This window comes from Telopea speciosissima, chromosome 1 (assembly GCF_018873765.1).
Source record: "Telopea speciosissima isolate NSW1024214 ecotype Mountain lineage chromosome 1, Tspe_v1, whole genome shotgun sequence".
Lineage (NCBI taxonomy): Eukaryota > Viridiplantae > Streptophyta > Magnoliopsida > Proteales > Proteaceae > Telopea > Telopea speciosissima.
Window position 1 is genome coordinate 81665167 of NC_057916.1, and position 21415 is coordinate 81686581.

The window sequence follows — 21415 nt, forward strand, 5'->3', positions numbered from 1 at the left end:
TTAAAAAAGTTTTGATTTTAGTTCTGGACAAAGCTTATTTCTTTTCCAATCAAACACTACCTATGAATTTAATAATGCTTTTGAAGGCAAGCCCAACCCAAACTAAAATTCACCTACACTTATTAAATGTGAGAAACACACGATTCTTCTATATATGTAAGGGTTTTTGTTGCCCATATTATCCCCCTATGGCAAAAACCAATCAAGTACTAAGCCTATTGGTACCAGATTCTGCTTTGTATCTTCTCTCTCTCTTTTTTTTTTTTTTTGATAGGTCCTACTTTATTCTATTCTATTCTTCGCTTTGTTTCTTCCCACTTAAGAACATTAATAATAAAGGAGTTAATAGAAGAAGGCTCATGCAAAAATTATAATTTCTAAGTAAACTCTTCTCATATTCCAAGGTTGAAAAATGTATTACTTTCATACTCCTCAACACCCCCCACCCTCCGGAAGAAAAAAAGAAGAAGAATAAACCATTTTAGAATGTTAAAAAAAAAGGAGTTAATAGAAGAAGGCCCATGCAAAAATTTGTTTCATGTATATAAAATGAGTTAATAGTAGAAGGCCCATGCAAAAATGTGTTTCATGTACATAAAATAAATGTCAGAAGTGGGATTTGAACCCACGCCCTCTCACGAAGACCAGAACTTGACTCTGGCGCCTTAGACCACTCGGCCATCCTGACTTGTGGATAATGAATTTACAAAAATAAATATTCATTTCTGTCTCTGCAAAGCACAAAATCTTATTATGCAGAACTTAAACAAATCGAAGTTGAATCATGTTAATTGAATTGAAGTAACCATGCAAGCTTGATCAATCATTTTCATAGCCCTAACCGATCATATAAACATGTTATGCAAGTAGCACGTTCACCCAAGAATTTTGAGGCTGTAAGTTATATTTATTTTCTTTTATTTTCTATGGGATCCCATTTATCAGGGGGCAAGAGAGGGCAGGAATGGGTATCGGGAGGGTATTCCATTCACCGTGGGTGAAGGGAAACTCAGGTCATTTTTTTTTGAGAGGGAGGGGGGGAGGGGTTTAAAATTACAACACAACATTGCATGCCCAAAATAGAACGGGAGAAAAGGAGATAGATTGGTGAAGGTTTGGATGGTTGTGGCCAGGTCTTTGATTGAATCTCTTCACACTTCTCCCAAAAAAAAAAAAAGAGGGAACATTCATCATTCAAGATAGATTGGATCTCTATGTCCAAAGATCACTCCATTTTTCCTTCATGGATCATGAGCATTTTATGCTTAGGACTTCTCTTAAGTTTATGAAGGCACTAAGGACCTGATCATACCGATATGGGACTATAACTTTTAACTACCAACATCTCAACAGTCTCAGGCGTTTCTTCCTGGTGTCCATAGATATTCGTATACCTAACTACCAATGAGGCGGCAATTTTCATAATGGAATTGCCTTGGAGATACGCCAAGCATTACATCTATATTTCATTGCAAAGTTCAGGTGGAGTAGTGATCTGTGGCTATGTCAGATTGCTTCACTCTCCATCCCAGTGCTAAGGAAAAAGAATGCCTATACATAGTATTTTCGCATTTTTAGCAACGAATATATACACAAGGCCATGGCCCGTGGAGGTGGAAGTGGAGGTGAGCATGCTGTAGACATATAGATCGCATTCCATCTCGACAGTTTAGATATACCAAAAGGCACCTGAATTTTTTACATTGTCTTTCTCTACTGATAAACCAATCCCGAGAGTACCTTCGGCCATAACTCCCAGACCATCCACAAGTTTGTATAGGTCAAAGAAAATTAAAGTTTGTTGGGATAAACCAATAAGCAAATGACCACCTACGTTACTAATTGCCATCACCCTGATCATACTTCAACACTAACCTGACAAGAAGCATCCAAATCTTTACTAACTGAGCTTGCAGATTCCAAAGAAGTTCCAATGTCTTGGCCGGTGGAGGTCACTGGTTTCAGAGAAGCTTCAATGTCTTTGGTATGTGAACTTATGGGTTGCAGATGACATTGTTTCTTGCCTGTCTTTGACCTTTTGTGTGAAATGGCTATGGCAATATCATTCGGAAAGAGGTCTTGCAACACAAAGGCATGGAAGATAGTGGTGATGAGCAGAGCCATTACTGTGAAGGTCGAAATGCCAGAGAGAACAACTGACAGAATCTGTGTTACTGGGTTTGTAACTTCATCAGAGTACCTGATGGTGGCAATAGATGCCCCAGTCATTGGGAAAGTGTAGGCCCACCATGCCAGTGAGAACCTAAGAAATGGTATGAATATGAACTTCAGAAAGGTGGTTCCAATAGATTTAAGGGTTTGAAATAAAGTTCACTAAGAAACACAAATCATACTGTACCTGAAACCTCGAAAAAAATTAATTCGAACAGCCTGTAAACATCCATTGAAAACAAAGCAAGAAAGTAGTCAACTCATTTTTATCAATTTATTAAAGGAAGATCTTATTGACACCATTATTGGTGTCATTTTACTTGGCATCATATCACAGTTATTGCCAAATGGCATACATGAGCACACATGATAGAGGATCTCACACTCATCTCATTGGTTAAATTCCAGTGCCAAACAGTAAAGGGAAGTGGTTGAAAAGTCATTTTAAATTTTCATAAAATTACAAGAATGCCATTTCATCTAGTGGCATGTTTGTAATCTTTTGTCATTTTTAACTCATTTTCTATGAGTGAGATGGATATGGTGTGCCATATCACTTGGATCCACCAACGTTTGCCACTTGGCAATTTGGTGCCAACCCAAATGTAATCATCTATGGGGTCATCCAAACAAGATAATGTTTGGTTAAGTGTAGGTCAACTGCGTGGACCTTTTGGGGATGCAGATGGTGCAAATGGAGTATGTAGAAATGTATGCAGCTGGTGCAAACGAAGGAGGTGGACATGCATTGAGGGGCTCCACCAAGGAACTCCCGAGCCAATATTAAACCTCATAGGACTACTTAGTCATCCAATTTTTAGGGGAAACTAGGTCAGACAAAAGGTCCCTCGACAGTATTCATCAACAATGAACCCATCCCCATTCAATCATAAGAACAGCATAGGTAGGGAGAACAGCTTTTCTCCTTTGCTTCTGTCATAACCAACTGGTCTCTCAAGTATCCACAGAGATATGCTCATGTGCATGCACACGTGTGCGTGTATGCTTTGTGCGTATGCGAGGGAGAGAGACTAACCAGTGAGAAATATAGGAACAAAGCAATAAAGTATCCAATCCTCGACCCATAATCAAATTCCCCTTGAATCTGTGCCCATGCCATAGAAGCAACGCTGGGTGGGGCAACAAAAAGAAAGAACACTGGATGTAATTCCTTCGGAAGCGTCTCACTTGTTGGGAGTCTCTGGTAGAGGGTTACAAGTAGGATCATGTAATGAGTCAATCCAACAGCAAAGAAGAAGATAGGCCCTTCTTTCAGCCCCATAGAAGCACCCAGCAATGCACCCACAAAGTTACCAACAATTGCGAGATGATCTGAAGGATTGGCCACCTTTGAAAGTCTTCTCTGACCTCCCGACATCCATTGACCATAGATTTTAAGTTCAAGACAGAAAATAGGAGTCATGAGAATGTACCAGAAGGCAGCATGAAGGTTTTTGGCAACCAAAGATGGGACACCAAGAACTAAGAATAGAGAGGCTATCCATGGGGCAAAGAAGAAATTGACACGGATGGGATGGTAGTACTCATGACGGACTGCTTCAAAGTAAAATATGACTTTCAGGAAGTAGATGAGGAAAACAGTGACCATAAGAGCAACAGAGATACACCACAGGACAAGGTTGATGGTCAGGCTGAAGTGGAGAAAGCTCATGGATTTGGAGGTTGCCAGGGTTTTCCATAGGATGGCTTGGCTACTAACACCAAGGCAGATACCAAATGAAGATATTGGATAACGCAGGAGGAACGGCCACTTCTTGTCTTCTGGGAGCACCAACTCCGCTGAAGCCTGTGAAAAATAAATATATATTTATGTTATTCCTTTGCTTATCTGAAATAGGTTCCATGTGTTATTATCTATAAGAGTAATCCTCTGTTTCATCTATAAATAGTAATTAAGGTTAAGAAGTGAGAAAAATGAATACAAAATTCAACAATTTGTAGTAACACAATCTTCATGGTCAAGAGGGTGTTGAGGCAAGAAAAATGTAGAGGTTCATTAATTATCAGGCAATGACAGAGTAAGAGCTGTAGATTGAGAGCTAAAAACACTTTCAAACTGACAAAAGCACTATGAATACAAGTAGAACACCTTTAGTTCAAAATTTGAGCCTAGAATTCTAGGTATTGTTAGCTAGACTCACTACGATCCATATTACAAGGAAAAGCCCAATGTTAAATGGTGCAAGATGGAGAAAGATACGATGAGTATACGGCATCAAAGTCACAGAACAGCTCTACATGTTTCAAATTTCAAAATGTTGTCATCTGATTTGATATAAGTGTGTGGAATTTAGGATTGCAAAGCACAGTTTGCTAATACATCAAAGCATAAATGAAGTCTCATATTCAAAAATTAAATCACTGACCCCTCACTCTCAACCCTCCCCCCCTCAAAAAAAAAAAAATAATAATAAATGAAAGAGATTTGAATAGAATAGAGACAAACATAAGATGTATCAAAATAAATTGGGCTTGTTTCTATTTCTCTCATTCTTTTATATCAATATCATGGTAGCATGTCATTATTTAAGGAATAAGCTAATCTTATTAATCAATTCTAATTATATCACAATAGTCAAGGAGCATTAAAAAAGACTATTTAGATCAAAATAATAATAATAAAAAAAAACAACGAGAGAAAAGAGGATGGAAAGAGAGTGTGAAGTCTTGGGGAGAGAATTGATTTCTCTCCCCTATATTACTTACCTGAGAATAGACATATAAGGTTACATAAATACTCCCATACTAACATGAGAATACCTAAGGAGGTCAAATACATGCTTATTTACCAAAGTACCCAAAACGCCCTCACTACATAAATTTTAACATCATAATATAATTTGATGAATAATCCTAGACTTAGTACATCCCTCTTGTTTAGGTATGCTGATTCCCATTTGTTAATGTTAGATTAGATCGTATACTCAGTTTGAGCCCTTTTCTGGTAGAACAGTCTTAAAGCCCCAAACTGCTTACTGGTGACTTCTAAACTGTATTGATCATCTAACATGCAACAAAATAAATATATCAACCTTCTCCTTATTGAAAGCATCCTGTTGAAGAAATTACTTACTTTAGCTAATTCACAATCAGGTGAAGGACAGGACGTTGAAGACCAAGTTTGCTGACACAGACACCTTGGGCTACTGTCTTCGACATCATCAAATCCAGCTACTCTTTTGGATGTTACATAGTTGAAAAGGGATGGAAGTTCTTCAGGGTAAAGTTGCTCTGCTGAATCTAGATATGCACTGTTGTCCATGATTATGCAACCATACCTACACCATGCAAACAATTTTTGACCATCAGGATTATTAATTGCACGAAGAGGAAAGAGTGGAAAATCCAGCTGAAAACATAACATAAACCCTAATTTAATACTTGCTAGGATCTCAGTTCAGTGGCCAAGTGATGTAGGACAGAAAAATGAAGAAGAAGAGCCCAAAGACTGTTCATGTTACTGTTCACGTGAACAGTGCCACAGCCCATATTTTCCTTATGTGGGGAAATTTTTTAGAAGATTTTGTGGGCCCATCAAGTGGAGAAAGATTCTATCCTAATGGTGCCATAGTTTAGTTTCTATTTTCAGTTTTAGAAATTATATTAGGTGGTTTCTAATCTCAGTTTGTTACTATTTTTGTTTTGTTCTCTAAAATAGGAGTTTCGCTTTTGAAATAAGGCAGCTAGATTTTTTAGGAAGTTTCTATTTTGGTTGTAAGCTACTTTGTAGCAAGTTACTTTCTATTTTCTATTTACTTGAGGGGCAAGTTATTGCTGCCTATATATGTAATGGCTCTTAGTAGCCTCCAGACGAATTAATGAAGTTGCTTAGATTGCTTTGTGCAAGTTTTGATTATCCCATTGTGAGGATGAAGGGCAGAGGGCCTGGCTGGTGAGAACCAAATCTCATTATCCTGCCGTCCTATTCTATTTTCTCTTCTTTATTATTCCTCTGCTCCCAATCGAGTGTGCTTTGGTGTTGTCTCTTGTATCTGCAACTATTGCTGCTGGAGAGTCCTTGAAGACCTGAATCGATTCCACCATCAACACCAAGTATTGCGGGTGCTGTTTACACATTCAAGTGAAAGACTGTTGCACCCTGCGGCTCTGTTTCTCTACTGATTCTGCTGCAACTTCTAGGCTTCAGATCTCTTCAGCTACTGAACCTACTGGGGCCATATTCAAAGCATATGGAGAGTACAACCTGCTCACCAATCGACTCTGTTTGGTTTCCCCAACTGCTGGTCAGATTGGTTTCTCCAGTAACCTTCTATTTTGAAGGCTGGTTTCTAATTTCAAGTCCTTTTCATAACTCAACATCCAGCCATCAAAATTGGCCGTAATTTGGAGCAAAGGACCTGATCAGCATCACCTCCACTCAAGCTAAGTTTGGTAGCCATTTGTTGGCCAGTTTGCTCTCTACCTCCTAAGTTACTAATTCTGGTTTATTGCTATTCTGGTGTTCTGCTGCAACATGCCATCGATCCTACTGTAGAGTGGTTCTTAGTTGAACCCCTTCTACATTACCAAGAGTCCATCATTTTTATCTCTAACTTTTCCTAATTCTTTTATGGGAGAGTGTTTCCTGTCCAGGGTCGTACACTACGATGGCAGGAAACACCCACTCACAGCCCCGTTGTTATAATTAAAAGGGGCCAGAGAGATCATTACATGAGAGGGGGGGGGGGGGCGGAGAGAGCTGGACACAACTGTCCAGGGGTGTAGGGTATGCACCTGGACAGAAAACATTGTCCCTCCTTTTATTTTAAAATTATAAATTTGAATCCCACCATAAGTAACATCCTTTTTCATAAAACCCTAACCATTTACTCACCCTAAACCCTATATTTCAAGATCTTACATCCGCTTCAATGTACTTTCGTTTAGGTTCATATAGGAACTTTACAATTAAATTACGAAGAACTCTTCAATTTCTCATACAAAATTGCAACTTATTCATAAAATAATTTAAGAACTTCCATCATTTTTAATATAAAGGAATGGTGCTTGATGATAATGATTATTTTTATTCCATGGCTCTAAATTATCGATTTTCCTGTAATGTTATCAGCCTTTACCATAATTAGGATTTCATCAATAGGTTGATATAAAATCTATGATTATCCGGTGAAATTTATCTACCAACATACAAGGTCATATCCAACAAATCAGAATATTGACAAACAAAATCTGCTAAAATATTTTGGACATCATTAATTATATTGTTACTATACTTTTTAAGCATTTTAAAGTAGAACAAAATAAGGTAACATTTTAGTATGTTTTAATCGTCAATGGAAAAAAAACCAATTTATAAGGCTCAATGCCTCAATATCTCAAGCATCATCATTCATGTTTTCAACTACAGGAACAGAAACAATGCATGAAAATAGTGGCCATAAATAAGAGAAAGAACAATAGATGACATCTACAGCAAGAACACAAGAACCACACCTAATAGCAAAACAGCAAAACGAGCAGATAAATAAATAAATGAACGAAACTTCACAACCTTCCAGCGCACTAGTTCATCGCAATTCTTGATTATGATGAATCACATATGTCGGGCTCTCAAAACCTAAATATATCGAAGGGTTTTCCCCAAATCTACAGGGAATAGCCATTATAGGTATGGCTAGCTTTAACTTGGAGAATAATCCACGTCGGAAAGCAATGGTAATGATGGTAGTGGAGATGGTAGTGGTGAAAAGTGGAAGCTCCAACTTGATCGATCCAGCCATTTAAGAGTTTAAATTAACCGAATAGTCAATCAAGAATCAAAATGTTCCTCTTTGGCCCTTCTTCCAATAGGCGTTGTATTTTGATTCTTTGAGTGCTGTACGTCTCTTTTCAAAAAAAAAAATCTCGACGACAACAGAATCACACCATGGATCTAGAGGCAAAATAGGTCTAAGCAATCCAAGCAGCAACTGTGGCTTTCGAGACACCAGTTCCAGTAGATATCTCCGTACGAGGCAGCGAGATGGACAACGGTAAATAGAATTTGGCGGACAACGAGTGCGTCCGACCGCGAAGTTTTGATGGATGGAAGCAGTAGTCATGGAGTAATAAGCAGTGGAATTAGATAGAGCTCCCTGCAACTTTTTCACAGACTCTTTCCCGCCACATTCGATGGAATATATATTTTTTGGGGTTTTTTTTAATTAAGATATTTGATGATCACATGGGTGACACGTGGATGATGAATTACAATTTTCAACTAACCACGGAGTGGAATTTGACCTGACCATACTCTGTTCACCAGAGTGTCATACACTCATGCACGACATTGACTAAAAGAACACTATCAGGGAAGAGAGAGAGAGAGAGAGATTTTCAGCTAACCACGGAGTGGAATTTTTAATGATACATTCACAATTCACAAAAAAAAATGAATTGAAAGGATTGAAAGAAAGAGAGAGAGATTTTTGGGAAAGATAATGGTTTTACCGAGAAAACCTTGCCTCCATCTCTATGGGGATGTTTTTTTAGATTTTCAACGTATTATATCCTTCATTATCTCACAATAAATAGAATAATACAAATAACTATATCTAAGTCACGTACATACTTACATAAATATTAAAATAACATATAAAAATATGTTGCTGTATTGCAGGGTGTGTGATGCACATTCTACGACACAACAGACAGTACGTAGGATGTTTATTACACAACTTATAGTACGATAGAGGAATCAGATTCTAAAATAATCCACAATAATTAATAGCTACTAAATAATAACGTCAACATCCCCATCCCCTTTGGAAATCGTCATTATGAAAATGATAACTTATTTTATACATGGATAGTAGTAATCTACATATTGGACATGTATTGCCATGATTCATGGGTTGGAATTTTTATTTTGAATATTGAAGAAAAAATAATACTTAAAGTATGCCCATACATTACATACAGCTCAAAAACATTATTTGCATGTGACAATATGGGTCAAGTGGAAGAATTTTAGCTGATGTGACCTAATTGCCATAACATCATTAAATGTGGTGGTTTCCTAACCACTTGACGTAACTTCCCTGGATTCTGGCTTGGGAATTTAATTACAACAAAAAGCATCTAACGTTGTAACTAAAGAAGAGACTATCAAGCCAAAGTGACGGGAGAGTATGCCACAATATATCGGAGAATGCCGGAGTAAACAAAAATGCTTGGAGGCATGATGGGACCTAATGGAGGTAGGTGATCCTCCTCTCATATTTAATTTTCCGCTGCCATGATGTATGTCTTTCAACTTCAGCTTACCTAGTTTTACACATGGAAAGATAACATGAGGATGGCAAAGGGACTTGGGCTGTATTGATTTCCTTGGTTTTGGGGTTGAGTGGGGTAACCTTATCCACACTCTTATCTCTTCCCCCTCTTTCTCTATCTAGTTGGATGGTAGCCCTTTTGATTATTTTGAGGCTTCTAGGGATATCTGCCAAGGGTGGCCCCTTAGTCTCTATTTGTTTATTTTTGGTATAGAAGTTCTCTCGTCTTGTATCGGCTTATAGGGACATAGGTCTTTTTAGGGGTATTAAGGTTGCTTGGAATGCTTTGGAGATCTCCCATCTCCTCTTTGTTGATGATACATTTATCTTCTAGCGTGCTTTTGTGAATGATTTACTCATTAAGGCAGTCTTGGACTTGTTTTTAGACCTCTTAAGTCAAGAAATTAACTTTGCTAAAGTGGATTATTCTTTAGCAAGAATGTCTTTCCCTTTGATAGAAGGAGTCTTAGTAATCTTATTGACATTAAAGAAATGGCTAAAGACTCCCTTTATCTGGGTATGAATCTCTTTCATCCTGAACCAAGGTCAAGGATATGGGTTTTGTGGTTAGATGGCCAATAATAGATTATCGTCTTGGAAATCTAATCTTCTTTCCTTTGCAATTCGTTGGATCCTTATTCAATTTGTCTTGGCCTCTATCCCCGCCTATCTTATGTCTTGTATTTTCTTTCCTCTTAAAGTTTGTTGAGCCTCGATTTTATTTGCCTTTGATTTTGGAATGGTAACACAAGGAATTCAAAGAAGGCTTATCTTATATCTTGGGACAAAATCTATTCCCCGCATTCCATGGGAGGGTTGGGGCTTCGAAAGGCTGAAACACACAACAAGCCTCTCCTTTTGAAACTGGGGTGGAGATTACTCACAGCAGACTTCGCCCTTTGGGTTAAGGTTTTAAAAGCAAGGTATTTTCTTTTCCTCTCGGTTTTTTACTACAGAGATCTCTAAAAAAGGATCTTGGTCTTGGAATAGTATTGCACATATCCTTCCTACTCTCAATAAGATTGTAGTTCATAAGATTGGTAATGGTAGAGACTCTTTCTTTTGGATTGACCCTTGGATTCCTTCCATCCCAGGGTCCACTATCCCAGTTGTCTTTGATGGTGTTGAGCGTAACGATCATATTTGTCATTTTTTTTTATTAATAATCATTGGAATGTTTCTCTTCTTTCCTCCCTTTTGCCTAATGTTCCAATAGAAAGGATAGATAATGTGACTATCTCTAGTAATGCTGACAGATGATGGTGATCCTTATCTAAGGATGGTCGTTTCTCTACGCATTTAGTTGCTGATTTTTTGTTGTCATCTAAATGCCGTTCTCGAGATTCTTGGATCTCAGTATGGTGGTATTTTCTTTGGAAACTTAATTTACATCCTAAATTTAAAATAGTTTTTTGGCACGTTTTACATGCAGGAATTCCAGTCAGTGGGAATCTTCCAAGATGACCACGTGGATGCACCCGAAACACAGCTTTTTCGCTGAACTTCATGCTTATAGCATCTTGCCTTATGGAAGAAAGTTAAATTTCCCTGATACAATCAATATATTTCCCCTTCATTTCGGTAGGCTTCGCCTGTTGCTAAAGATGCGCAGCACCCCGAATCACGATTCAGTCTTCTCTTCTTGACGAGAATAGAAAGACCTCAGCTTGCTTACCAAGAAAAGAATCTTTCTCGTTAAACGAAGCGTACGTTGAACTTGAAACGTTGACTTGACTTTATCCCCATCAACTAACTTGCCTTCCCGATCGTCTAAGAATTGACTTGAGAATTGGGCTTCGCCAAGCCCTGTTGTTATTTTGTGTCGCACTTATTGTTGTCATCTAAGCATGTTTGTTTGGGCTGCAGGTCCCTTTGGATTGAGAACTGAATGTCTCTCCCACCCTTCCCTGGAAAAGCTCTACTTAGCTACTCTCTCCAATAGACTTCTTGATAAACTTTCTCTTAAATGATTTTTTCCTATCTTTATTATAACCTGTTATTTTATTTGGGATCTCAGAAACAAGTGTTTAAGGAGTTAGCTAAGCCTAATCCCACCTTGGTCTTGCAGAATATTGATCGATTTATTTTTTATCTTAACCGTCAACCCCCAAACCTTTTTCTTCCCTATGATGCATCTACTCGGGACTTATTTGGGTGTTGTCCATATATTGCAACTGAACTTATTCCTGTGTTAAATTACCCTGTTTTGATTTGTGCAGGAATTAGTAACCCAGCCTTAGACATCTCTAGTTGGGCTTATAGCATTTTGTTAGAAGGAGATTTTATTTTGGTAGCTGCAGAAACTATAACAACATGTCATATTTTGGAACCTGAGGAGTTCAGTATCTTGAGCATTCTACAACGTTGGATTGCAAGGTTAAAGAAGTATGGTGCAACAACAAAGAGATTTTAAACTTACTTCCTTCTCCAACTCACACAGCATGGCCATGGACTCACATTCTTCTTTGTTTGAAGATAATTGACTCACTCACCGGGATATCTTTTTGTCTTGAAAAAAACTCTAACTCATTTCTTTTCTAAAGAAGATTGCATGCTTTGCCTTGAAAGAGAGGCAGAGCTTTGTACTCCAGGGGAACAATGTAGAATTTCCTTTTATTTAACTTTAATTTCACATTCTATTATAAAAAAAAGGGGGGACTTGGCTGTGATAAGAGTCCAAATAAAATCTTAAGCCATTTAGTCAAAGTATATGAAGGCACCAAGGACCTGAATAAACCAATGTGGGACTATAGCTCTATAACACTCCCAATAGTCTCGGGTGTTTCCTGGTGTCCATAGATATGCATATACCTGACTATCAATGAGGAGCCAATTTTTGCGAAGGAATTGTCTTGGAGATGCTTTGGCAAGCCTTACATCCATATTCCATTGCAAAGTTCAGATGGTGCAATGTTCTGTTGGTATGTCAGATTGCTTTATTCTCCATCCCAGTACTAAGGAAAAGACGGTATATACAGAGGAGTTTTGCATTTTTAGCAACAGAAATGTACACAAGGCCATGGCCCATTGAGGTGAGCATGCAATAGACATAAATCGCATTCCATCTTAACAATTTAGTACAACAAAAGGCAACTGAATTCTCAATTTTTACATTGTCTTCTCTACTGATACACTCTTTAAAGAAATTCATGTCATAGACAATCCCAAGACTATCTTCGGCCACAACTCCCAGACCATCTACAAGGTTGTGTAGGTCAAGAAAATTAGCCTTTGTTAGGATTAACCAATAAGCAAATGATCACCTACATTACTAATTGCCATCACCCTGATCATACTTCAATACTAAACCTGACAAGAAGCACCCAAATCTCTACTAACTGAGCTTGCAGATTCCAAAGAAGTTCCAATGTTTCAGCCGGCGGAGGTTTCTTGTTTCAGAGAAGCTTCAATGTCTTTAGTATCTGAACTTCCGGATCGCAGAGACCGTTTCTTGCCTGTCTTTGACCTTTTGTCTGAAATGGCTATGGCAATATCATTCGGAAAGAGGTCCCGCAACACAAAGGCATGAAGGATGGTGACGATGAGCAGAGCTATTGCTGTGATGATCGAAATGCCAGAAAGAACAACTGACAGAATCTGTGTTACTATGTTTGTGACTTCATTTGAGTACCTGATGGTGGCAATAGATGCCCCAGTCATTGGGAAAGTGTAGGCCCACCATGCCAGTGAGAACCTACGAAATGGCATGAATATGAACTTCAGAAAGGTGGCACCAATAGATTTAAGGGGTGGAAGTAGAGTTCACCAAGAAATACAGATCATACAGTACCTGAAGCCTCGAAAAAAATTAATTCGAACAACCTGTGGAACATCCATTGCAAACAAAGCAAGAAAATAGTCAACTCATTTTTATCAACTTTATTGAAAGAAAATCTTATCGGCACCATTATTGGAGTCATTTTACTTGGCACCATATCACAATTGATTGCCAAGTGGCATATATGGGTGGGCACACGTGATAGAGGATCTCAGTATCTTAAATTTCAGTGCCAAACAGTAAAGGGAAGTGGTTGAAAAGTAAGTTCAAAATTTCATAAAATTTGTAATCTTTTGTCACTTAAAACTCGTTTTCTATGAGTGAGATGGACATGGTGTGCCCTATCACTTGGACCCACCAACGTTTGCACTTGGAAAATTGGTGCCAATCCACATGTAACCATCAATGGTGTCATCTAGACAAGATAATGTTTAGTTCAGTTATAGTCCAACTGTTTAGGGGTATGCAGATGGTGCAAAATGAAGCAGGAGTGGACATGCATTGTTAGAGGGGATCCACAAGGAACTCCAGAGACAAAAGGTCTATTTTGTCATCCAGTTTGTAGGTGAAACTAGTTCCAGCAAAAGGTCCCTCAACATGATCCATAAAAAAATGACCCCTTTGTCCTTATTCAATCATAAGAACAACATGGATAAGGAGAAAAGCTTTTCTCCCTTGTTTCTGTCCCAACCAATTGGTCCCTCAAGTATCCACAGAGATATGCTCATGTGTGTATGAGAGAGAGAGAGAGAGAGAGACTAACCAGTGAGAAATATAGGAACAAACCAATGAAGTACGCAATCCTCGATCCATAATCAAATTCCCCTTGTATCTGTGTCCATGCCATAGACGCAACATTGGGTCCGGCAACAAAAAGAAAGAACATTGGATGTAATTCCTTTGGAAGTGTCTCATTTGTTGGAAGTCTCTGGTAGAGCGTTACAAATAGGACCATGTAGTGAGCCAACCCAACAGCAAAGAAGAAAATAGGCCCTTCTTTCAGCCCCATTGAAGCACCCAGCAATGCACCCACAAAGTTACCAGCAATTGAGAGATGATTTGAAGGATTGGCTACTTTTGAAAGTCTTCGCTGACCTCCCGACATCCATTGTCCATAGATTTTAAGTTCAAGACAGATAATTGGAGTCATGAGAATGTACCAGAACACAGCATGAAGGCTTTTGGCAACCAAAGGTGGGACGCCAAGAACTAAGAACAGAGAGGCTATCCATGGGGCAAAGAAGAAGTTGACACGGATGGGATGGTAGTACTCACGACGGACTGCTTCAAAGTAAAATATGACTTTCAGAGAATATATGAAGAAAACAGTGACCATAAGAGCAGCAGAGATACACCACAGTACAAGGTTGACTGTCAGGCTGATGTGGAGAAAGCTCATGGATTTGGAGGTTGCCAGGGTTTTCCACAGGATGGCTTGGCTACTAACACCGAGGCAGATACCAAATGAAGATATTGGGTAACGTAGAAGGAACGGCCACTTCTTGTCTTCTGGGAGTACCGACTCCTCTGAAGCCTGTGAAAAAATAAATTATATTAATTTTATTCCTTTGCTTATCTGAAACAGGTTCCATGTGTGATTTTCTATAAACAGTATTCCTCCAGCTCATCTATAAATAGTAATTAAGGTTAAGAACTGAGAAAAATTAATACAAAATTCAAGAATTTGTAGTAACACAAACTTCATAGGCAAGAGGGGGTTGAGGCAAGAAAAAAATATAGAGGTTCATTAATCATCAGGCAATGACAGAGTAAGCACTGTAGATTGAGAGCTAAAAACACTGTTTCGAACTGACAAAAGCTCTATGTACATAAGTAGAACCCCTTCAAATTTGAAATTTGAGCCTCGAATAGTCTCACCATGATCCAGATTACAACGAAAAACCCCTTGTTAAATGGTGCAAACATAGAGATGATGATTTTATATATATATATATATTCTTTACCTTTGGGCAGGTAAAGAAGGTAGTGTAACCCCATTGTCAAGAATGAAATATGAAGCAGTGTACATGTACAATAATATACCCAACAGTCGGATATGACAGGAAAATGGAGAGCGATGTGATGAGTATACAGCAAAAAGGAAGAGGGACTCCCTCAACTATAAATAAGACCCAACCCCTCATTCCATAACAAGAAAAAATTGGTGAGAACCCCCTATAGTCTTGAGGTGCCTCTCTGAGTAGACTGTCATCCAACGATCACAACCTGAGCTCCGAGCAACCCTTGGACTTAAACTTGGTAATGCTGCAAAAAATATCGAAAGTCACTTCCTTCTCTATTTTTTTCAAAATATTCTCAGTCTCCCCTTATTTACTATAATTCCTACATGAAGGGTATGCTGCCAGTGCCCTCCATAGAGCATCAGAGGCATGCTAAAATATTTTTATTACGGCCTCCTTGTTAATTTTAACTTTTTCATCAACTCTCTGTTAATGGCAGGGTTTTCTGTAATTTTCTGAGTTTTTCCTTTTCTGTTCTATATTTCGTATGCATTTCCTTTCGCACTGTCCTTAAATTATCATTTTTAGCTTTTATTCATTTAAAATTACTGTTTTTGTACATATCAACCATCAGAGGTTGCATGTAGTTAACTGTGGTCATCATACTAGTTTTCATAATTTTTAGACATTTTAAGCCTTTTTCCTACATTTTTTCTTTACATATTAGTACAATGCTTCATGGAGGGGTATTCTGGTCATTTTACCCTAATAAAAAATTGATAATATTCCAAAAAATTAGTTTTCTGATACATCATCATAGAAGCATGTTAGATATAATTTTTCATCATTTTAGGAGTTTTCCACAATTTTTCATGCATTTTTAGTATAATATTGCATACTTAGAATAGGTGGTAGTTCTTTAGGATTTCTTTCCTTTTTGGTCATTTAAATAATTTTAGAATACTTTATGCTGTACCTACTAATTTTTCTTTTGCAGAGTGGCAAAATTTATGTAAGATTCTCACCTCTTCCATTAGATTAGGATGGTTTAAATTCTTACCTTTTGGGTTGTTTCTTTGTGTTTAGGCATAGAAATCTTTATTGCTTACTTAAAATGTCAAGAATGGAAGACCGGTTTAACCGGATGGACTGGGGTGCCTAACACTTTCCCAGACTGTAACCTGACCGATCTCATGGTCAAACCGGTTGCAGTCACAATGAGTTAAAAAATGAATAAATTAATATGGGCCCTAGACCCTATTCTAGGTGGCAACTTTGAGTCTTTTAAGAGATAACAAAGGAATGATTCAAGTGTATTCCGAGGCAAACCATGCCGGCTTTGCAGCTAAAGGCGGTCACTGTCCTCACATCCCTACCCCCAAAAAAAGTTCCAATAGAATAAAGGCAAACATAAGATGAATCAAAATAAAACACAATGTGTATCAATATAAATTGGGCTAGTATATATTTCTCTCATTCCTCAATAGCATGATAGCATGTCATCATTTAAGTAATAAGCTAATCAGATTAGTCAGTTCTAATTATGTCACAACTAACAACAGTCAAGGAATATTAACAGAGACTATTTATGTAAGGGACAGAATGAGGAGAAAAAAATATGAATATAACAAAGACAGGAACACATACTCTAAGAGTATCCAATTCGGGCCCTTCTAAGGCAGCGAAGTACCGATCCACAGGTAAAGCCTGAATCTCAGCATTCTGTGAAAAATTAACCTCTGGTTCTGGTTCCGGTTCCCAGTGCTTCCCATGTAAACGAGATAGCTTCTTCTCAAGTTTCCCAGAAAAAGTTTTGAAAGAATCATAGTGCCTATCCTTGAGCCTATCAATCCTCGGATTTTTCTGTTCATTCTCTACAAGATTGAGGGATTCACCACTGATAGCTGCCCCAACATATGAAGTGCTGGCAGGTATGGGCTGACAATAAAACCGTGCATGCTTTGGGTGTTCACTGCTAGCAGCAATGGATGTAGTAGGAGGATTTGGAATCCCATTGTTGACGTTTCTTCCTTCTTGCTTCGGGTGTTCTCTTTTACTGCTTTCTAAGTGAATCCTCGAAGGAGAAGAAGGCATGCTGATGGAAACTGAATACATTTGCCAGTGGGAGTCATTAAATGATTGAGATGCATCAATTTCACTCTTGGAAGCCATTGTTTCCACACCCTGTATAAATGAATATGATGTGAAAACCGAAACTCAACAGTGAAACAATTTGATAATTTCACCTTGGGCATGCAAATCATCCACCTGAAGCCATGAGAGGTTGCAGAAGAAGTTTACATTTTCAAGAGTGTAGTTCTGCTGTCACACATAATAATGTAACAGCAAGGCAACACTAACATCATAAGATAATTTGATGAATAATCCTAGAATTAATACATCCCTTCTTTTTTAGGTATGTTGATTCTCATTTGTTACTGTTACATCAGACCACATAAGCTTCAAACTGCTTACTAGTGACTTCTAAATTGTTATGATCATCTAACTTGCAACTGACTTCTAAATTGTTATGATCATCTAACGTGCAACAAAATAAACATATCAACCTCCTCCTTATTGAAAGCATCCTGTTGAAGAAATTACTAACTTTAGCTAATGCACAATCAGGCAAAGAACAGGACGTTGAAGACCAAGTTTGCTGACACAGATGACTTGGGCTACTGTCTTCAACATTATCAAATCCATCTACTCTTTTGGATGTTACATAGTTGAAACGGGGTGGAAGTTCTTCAGGGTAAAGTTTCTCTGCTGAATCTAGATATGCACTGCTCCATACAGAAGTTTTAGAAATTTCAGCAAATTGACTGGAACCGTGATCTGATTTTAGAACAGGAGTTTGTCCCCCCCCCCCCCCCACACACACACACAAAAAAAGAGTTTCACAACTCAATTAGAATGCAAGGATATTTTGGTAATTTTTCTGGTTAGAAGGAAGTGTTATCTAGTCCAGATAAGGGCTCCAATCTGTAAGTGGTATATGGGCATTTCTGATGACCAATACAAGATCTTAACTTCCATCAAATCCCCCAGCCAACTTTTCCATAAACTCCAGCTGAAAGCATAACCTAAACCCTAGTATTTACTTTCTCATACCCTAATTTTATCCTTGCTAGGATCTCAGTTGAGGAGCCAAGAGTCCATTTTTATCTCTAACTTTTCATAATTCTTTTATTTAATTACAAAATTTGAACCCCACCACCAATAACATCGTTTTTAATAAAACCCTAACATGTACTCGCCCTAAACCCTAGATTTCAAGATCTTACACCCGCTTCAATGTATTTTGGTTTAGGTCCATATAGGAACCTTACAATTTAATTAAGAACAACTCTTCAATTTCTCAAAAAAAGTTGCAACTTATTAATGTCTCCACCATAAAAAATTATTTAAAAGCTCACTCATAGCAGTTAGAAAAGATAATATAGAGTGTCAGTAGTTTGTAGTTATCATTTACAGCTTTCTGTTACATTTGTTGGTCATGGTGGTGTTGGAGGTGGACCAGGTGGTTAAATTTCAACATAAGTCACAAATAAGCAAACAGGAAGCATAAATGCATCCAAAATGAATACATGGCCAGGGGAGCATAACTCAACAGATGAAGTTCTAGAGAAGAAATTCCAAGATCAGCCAGGTTACTTGCTCAGCTAGAGAGGTCCTAACAACCTAGATGCTTGAGAACCATGCTGAAGATTCCTCAGAGTTGTCTGTATTCTTACAAAGGTGACAGCAAACATTTTCTAGCAGTCATGGAAATTTTCTAGTTTCATCTAGCAAACTTCTAGATTATTTTGTGCCAGAGATGAAGAAGTTCTTTCATAATTACCTTCATGAGTTACTCATCTCATCCTTGGTTTCTAGAATCCTGTGATTAAATAAAATTAGACACCAATTTTAAACAGTTTAATAGCCAGCAAAGAATTCTAAACTTCTATTTTTCTTCTCTCGATGACTTTGAGATCCCAGACAGCAATTCAGAAAATTCACTACAAATATTGCAGTCACAAGGAAAGAAATACAGCCAACAATCCGGATATTGAAAAATATAAATCTGCTAAAATATTTGGGACATCATTAATTATATTGTTAATATACTTTTTAAGGATTTTAAAGGAGAACAAAATAAGCTAATATTTTAGTATGTTTTAGTCGTCAATGGAGGAATTTGATTTATTAAGGCTAAATGACCTGATAAATTAGAGCTTAAAATCTTCATCTTTGGACTATGGGTCCTCCCAGTATCTCAAGCTAGCAACTGAAAATACTCATCTTTTAGGTTTTCAACTACAGCAACAGAAACAATGTATAAAAAAGCGACCATAAATAAGAGAAAGAACAATGGATGACACCTTAAACACTTAGGTTCATATCCCCATCTCATGCAAAATTTATTACCGGTAGATAGGTGTACCTTACTTTATAAATTAAAAAGAAAACACACACCCCAGGTTTAAAAGAAAAAAAAACAAACAAAAGAAAATTTCTTTTGAGTCTTGACAACTCCAGAGTATTGAGGACAACTGAATAAGCAAGCAGAGAAGTAGAAAAAGGCAAAAAAAGGTATAGAAAACACAATCTAAGATGACAAAAATGATGAGAAGACAAATTTAAAATACAATTACATATTTGAATTTTTTACATCTGAATCAAGAGATTGGATGAGGGTATCCATATTTAAAAGCATCAGATATAATCACAGAGTCCAGTTTTTCTCTCAAACACAAGCCAATATATTATTGTGCAAAAAAATAGGCAAGCATTAGACGGTAGGCATGCTGGATGATGAAGAATAAATGACTACCTGAAAATGGACAGCTTCCTCCAATTGAAATCCAAGCTTATAGGTTATGGTCCTGCTGCTTCAATATTAAAAGTTGCAAACCAGCAATATAACATTGTTAAGTAGCAAGAGCCAAGAAGTAAAGAACCACAACTAATAGCTAAATATCTGAAGCGTCTTTATAAAGATCAATAGTAGAAACCACTCACCAGAAACAGCAAAACAAGCGGACTAGTTCATCACGGTTCCAGATTATGATGAATCACTTATGTTGGGCCCTCAAACCCTAAATATATCGAAGAGCTTCCCCCAAATCTCCAGGGAATCGCCAATATAGTGAGGGCTAACTTTAACCCATCGATTCTAAATGCATCCACTGAGAATATGAATTCCATGTAAAATATGATTACTATTCTTGGAGATTGAATGATTGTCATACAAAAAACACAGAAGAAAATTCGAATTCCTATCAGATCAAAACCGTAAGTCGCCATCATCAAACTGTGTCCACTCGCGAAATGTTTGGAAACTTTCGAGATCATGTAAAAAAGGAAAAAACCAATGGCGGTGAAGGTAGTGGAACTCCAACTTGATCAATCCAGGACTTTTTAGAGTTCAAATTATTCGAATCTACAATTGAAAAACCAAAGTTCGAACTGAAAACGGAAATGATTTAGAAGCACAATAAGGCCTAAGCAATCGCAGCAGCAACTGTCGCTTTCGAGACACAAGTTTCAATAGGCGGATATGGCAGACAACGAGGGCCGCGAAAGATCGATGAATGGAGACACCGTGCTGTAACAGGAGAGGATAAACATTCCCCACTTCCCCGCCGAAGATGAAGAAGACAGTTGAGTCCAGATCCTCTCCCCAAGTGGGGAAGTGATCGAGGAGTTTAAATCCTGCCATGTCGGCTCTAATTTAAAATTTGCTGAAGTCGCATAGCTGGGGAGAGAATTTCGGTTTTTTTTTGTCGGTAAAGGGTAGGGATGTAAATGGATAACCGAAATCCGAATCCGAATTCGCATCCGTATTCGTTTAGGGGCATCCGTATTCGTTTAGAGATATCCGGAAAATAATCCGAATACTCCGATTAAAATCCGTCCGAAAAAAAATCCGAATACTTAATAATAAAAAATTAAGTAAATAATGATTTTTAGGGTTTTTGAAGATTAAACAAGTTCTAGAATATGATGAAAAGAGAATCATGATCTAAGCGATATGGATTGAGAGAGAATTGTATCCGCTAGGGGGAGGAAGGTCCGGGTTACACAAGGCAGATATGTAAACGGATGGTCGAAAATCCGAATCCGATCCGCATCCGAATCCGTTTAGAGGTATCCGTATTCGGCCAGGGAACATCCGATCCGTATCCGATCCGAATCCGATCCGTTTACATCCCTAGTAAAGG

The 21415-nt window shown here is 37.9% G+C and overlaps 2 protein-coding genes and 1 non-coding gene across 4 annotated transcripts in view; all 3 read right to left on the reverse strand.

The window, feature by feature from the left end:
* Positions 1-604: 604 nt before the first annotated feature.
* Positions 605-688, reverse strand: TRNAL-CAA. Its single transcript has one exon. It is a non-coding gene; the product is annotated as a tRNA-Leu (tRNA).
* A 1043-nt stretch (positions 689-1731) lies between these two features.
* LOC122668517 (S-type anion channel SLAH3-like) overlaps positions 1732-21415 on the reverse strand; it is a 53947-nt gene continuing 34263 nt past the window's right edge. The window contains exons 2-5 of the mRNA XM_043865072.1: positions 5267-5470; positions 3209-3979; positions 2360-2391; positions 1732-2263 (exon numbers count right to left, since the gene is read on the reverse strand). Of these exons, the coding sequence (XP_043721007.1) occupies positions 1858-2263; positions 2360-2391; positions 3209-3979; positions 5267-5470 (1413 nt within the window). The 3' untranslated portion in view covers positions 1732-1857. The remainder of the gene's footprint in view (positions 2264-2359; positions 2392-3208; positions 3980-5266; positions 5471-21415) is intronic.
* LOC122668484 (S-type anion channel SLAH2-like) lies at positions 12548-17989 on the reverse strand. Of its 2 annotated transcripts, none has more exons than XM_043865044.1 (5): positions 17815-17989; positions 16854-17390; positions 14009-14779; positions 13258-13289; positions 12548-13161 (listed from the first exon to the last, which is right to left on the reverse strand). In XM_043865044.1, the coding sequence occupies exons 2-5, from the start codon at positions 17376-17378 to the stop codon at positions 12840-12842; spliced, it is 1650 nt and encodes a 549-aa protein (XP_043720979.1). In that variant the 5' UTR covers positions 17379-17390; positions 17815-17989; the 3' UTR covers positions 12548-12839. The 2 variants fall into 2 exon arrangements, with proteins under 2 accessions (XP_043720979.1, XP_043720985.1); XM_043865050.1 differs by lacking the exon at positions 17815-17989 and having other exon boundaries at positions 12548-12662; positions 12803-13161; positions 16854-17650.

Excerpts from the sequence above, each read along its gene's own strand:
- LOC122668484 (XM_043865044.1), bottom strand. The coding sequence starts at position 17,378 with ATGGCTTCCAAGAGTGAAATTGATGCATCTCAATCATTTAATGACTCC. Across the intron at positions 13,290-14,008 it reads TGTTCCTATATTTCTCACTG|GTTGTTCGAATTAATTTTTT; the intron begins GTTAGTCTCTCT and ends GATGTTCCACAG. Across the intron at positions 13,162-13,257 it reads AATTTTTTTCGAGGCTTCAG|GTTCTCACTGGCATGGTGGG; the intron begins GTACTGTATGAT and ends GCCATTTCGTAG.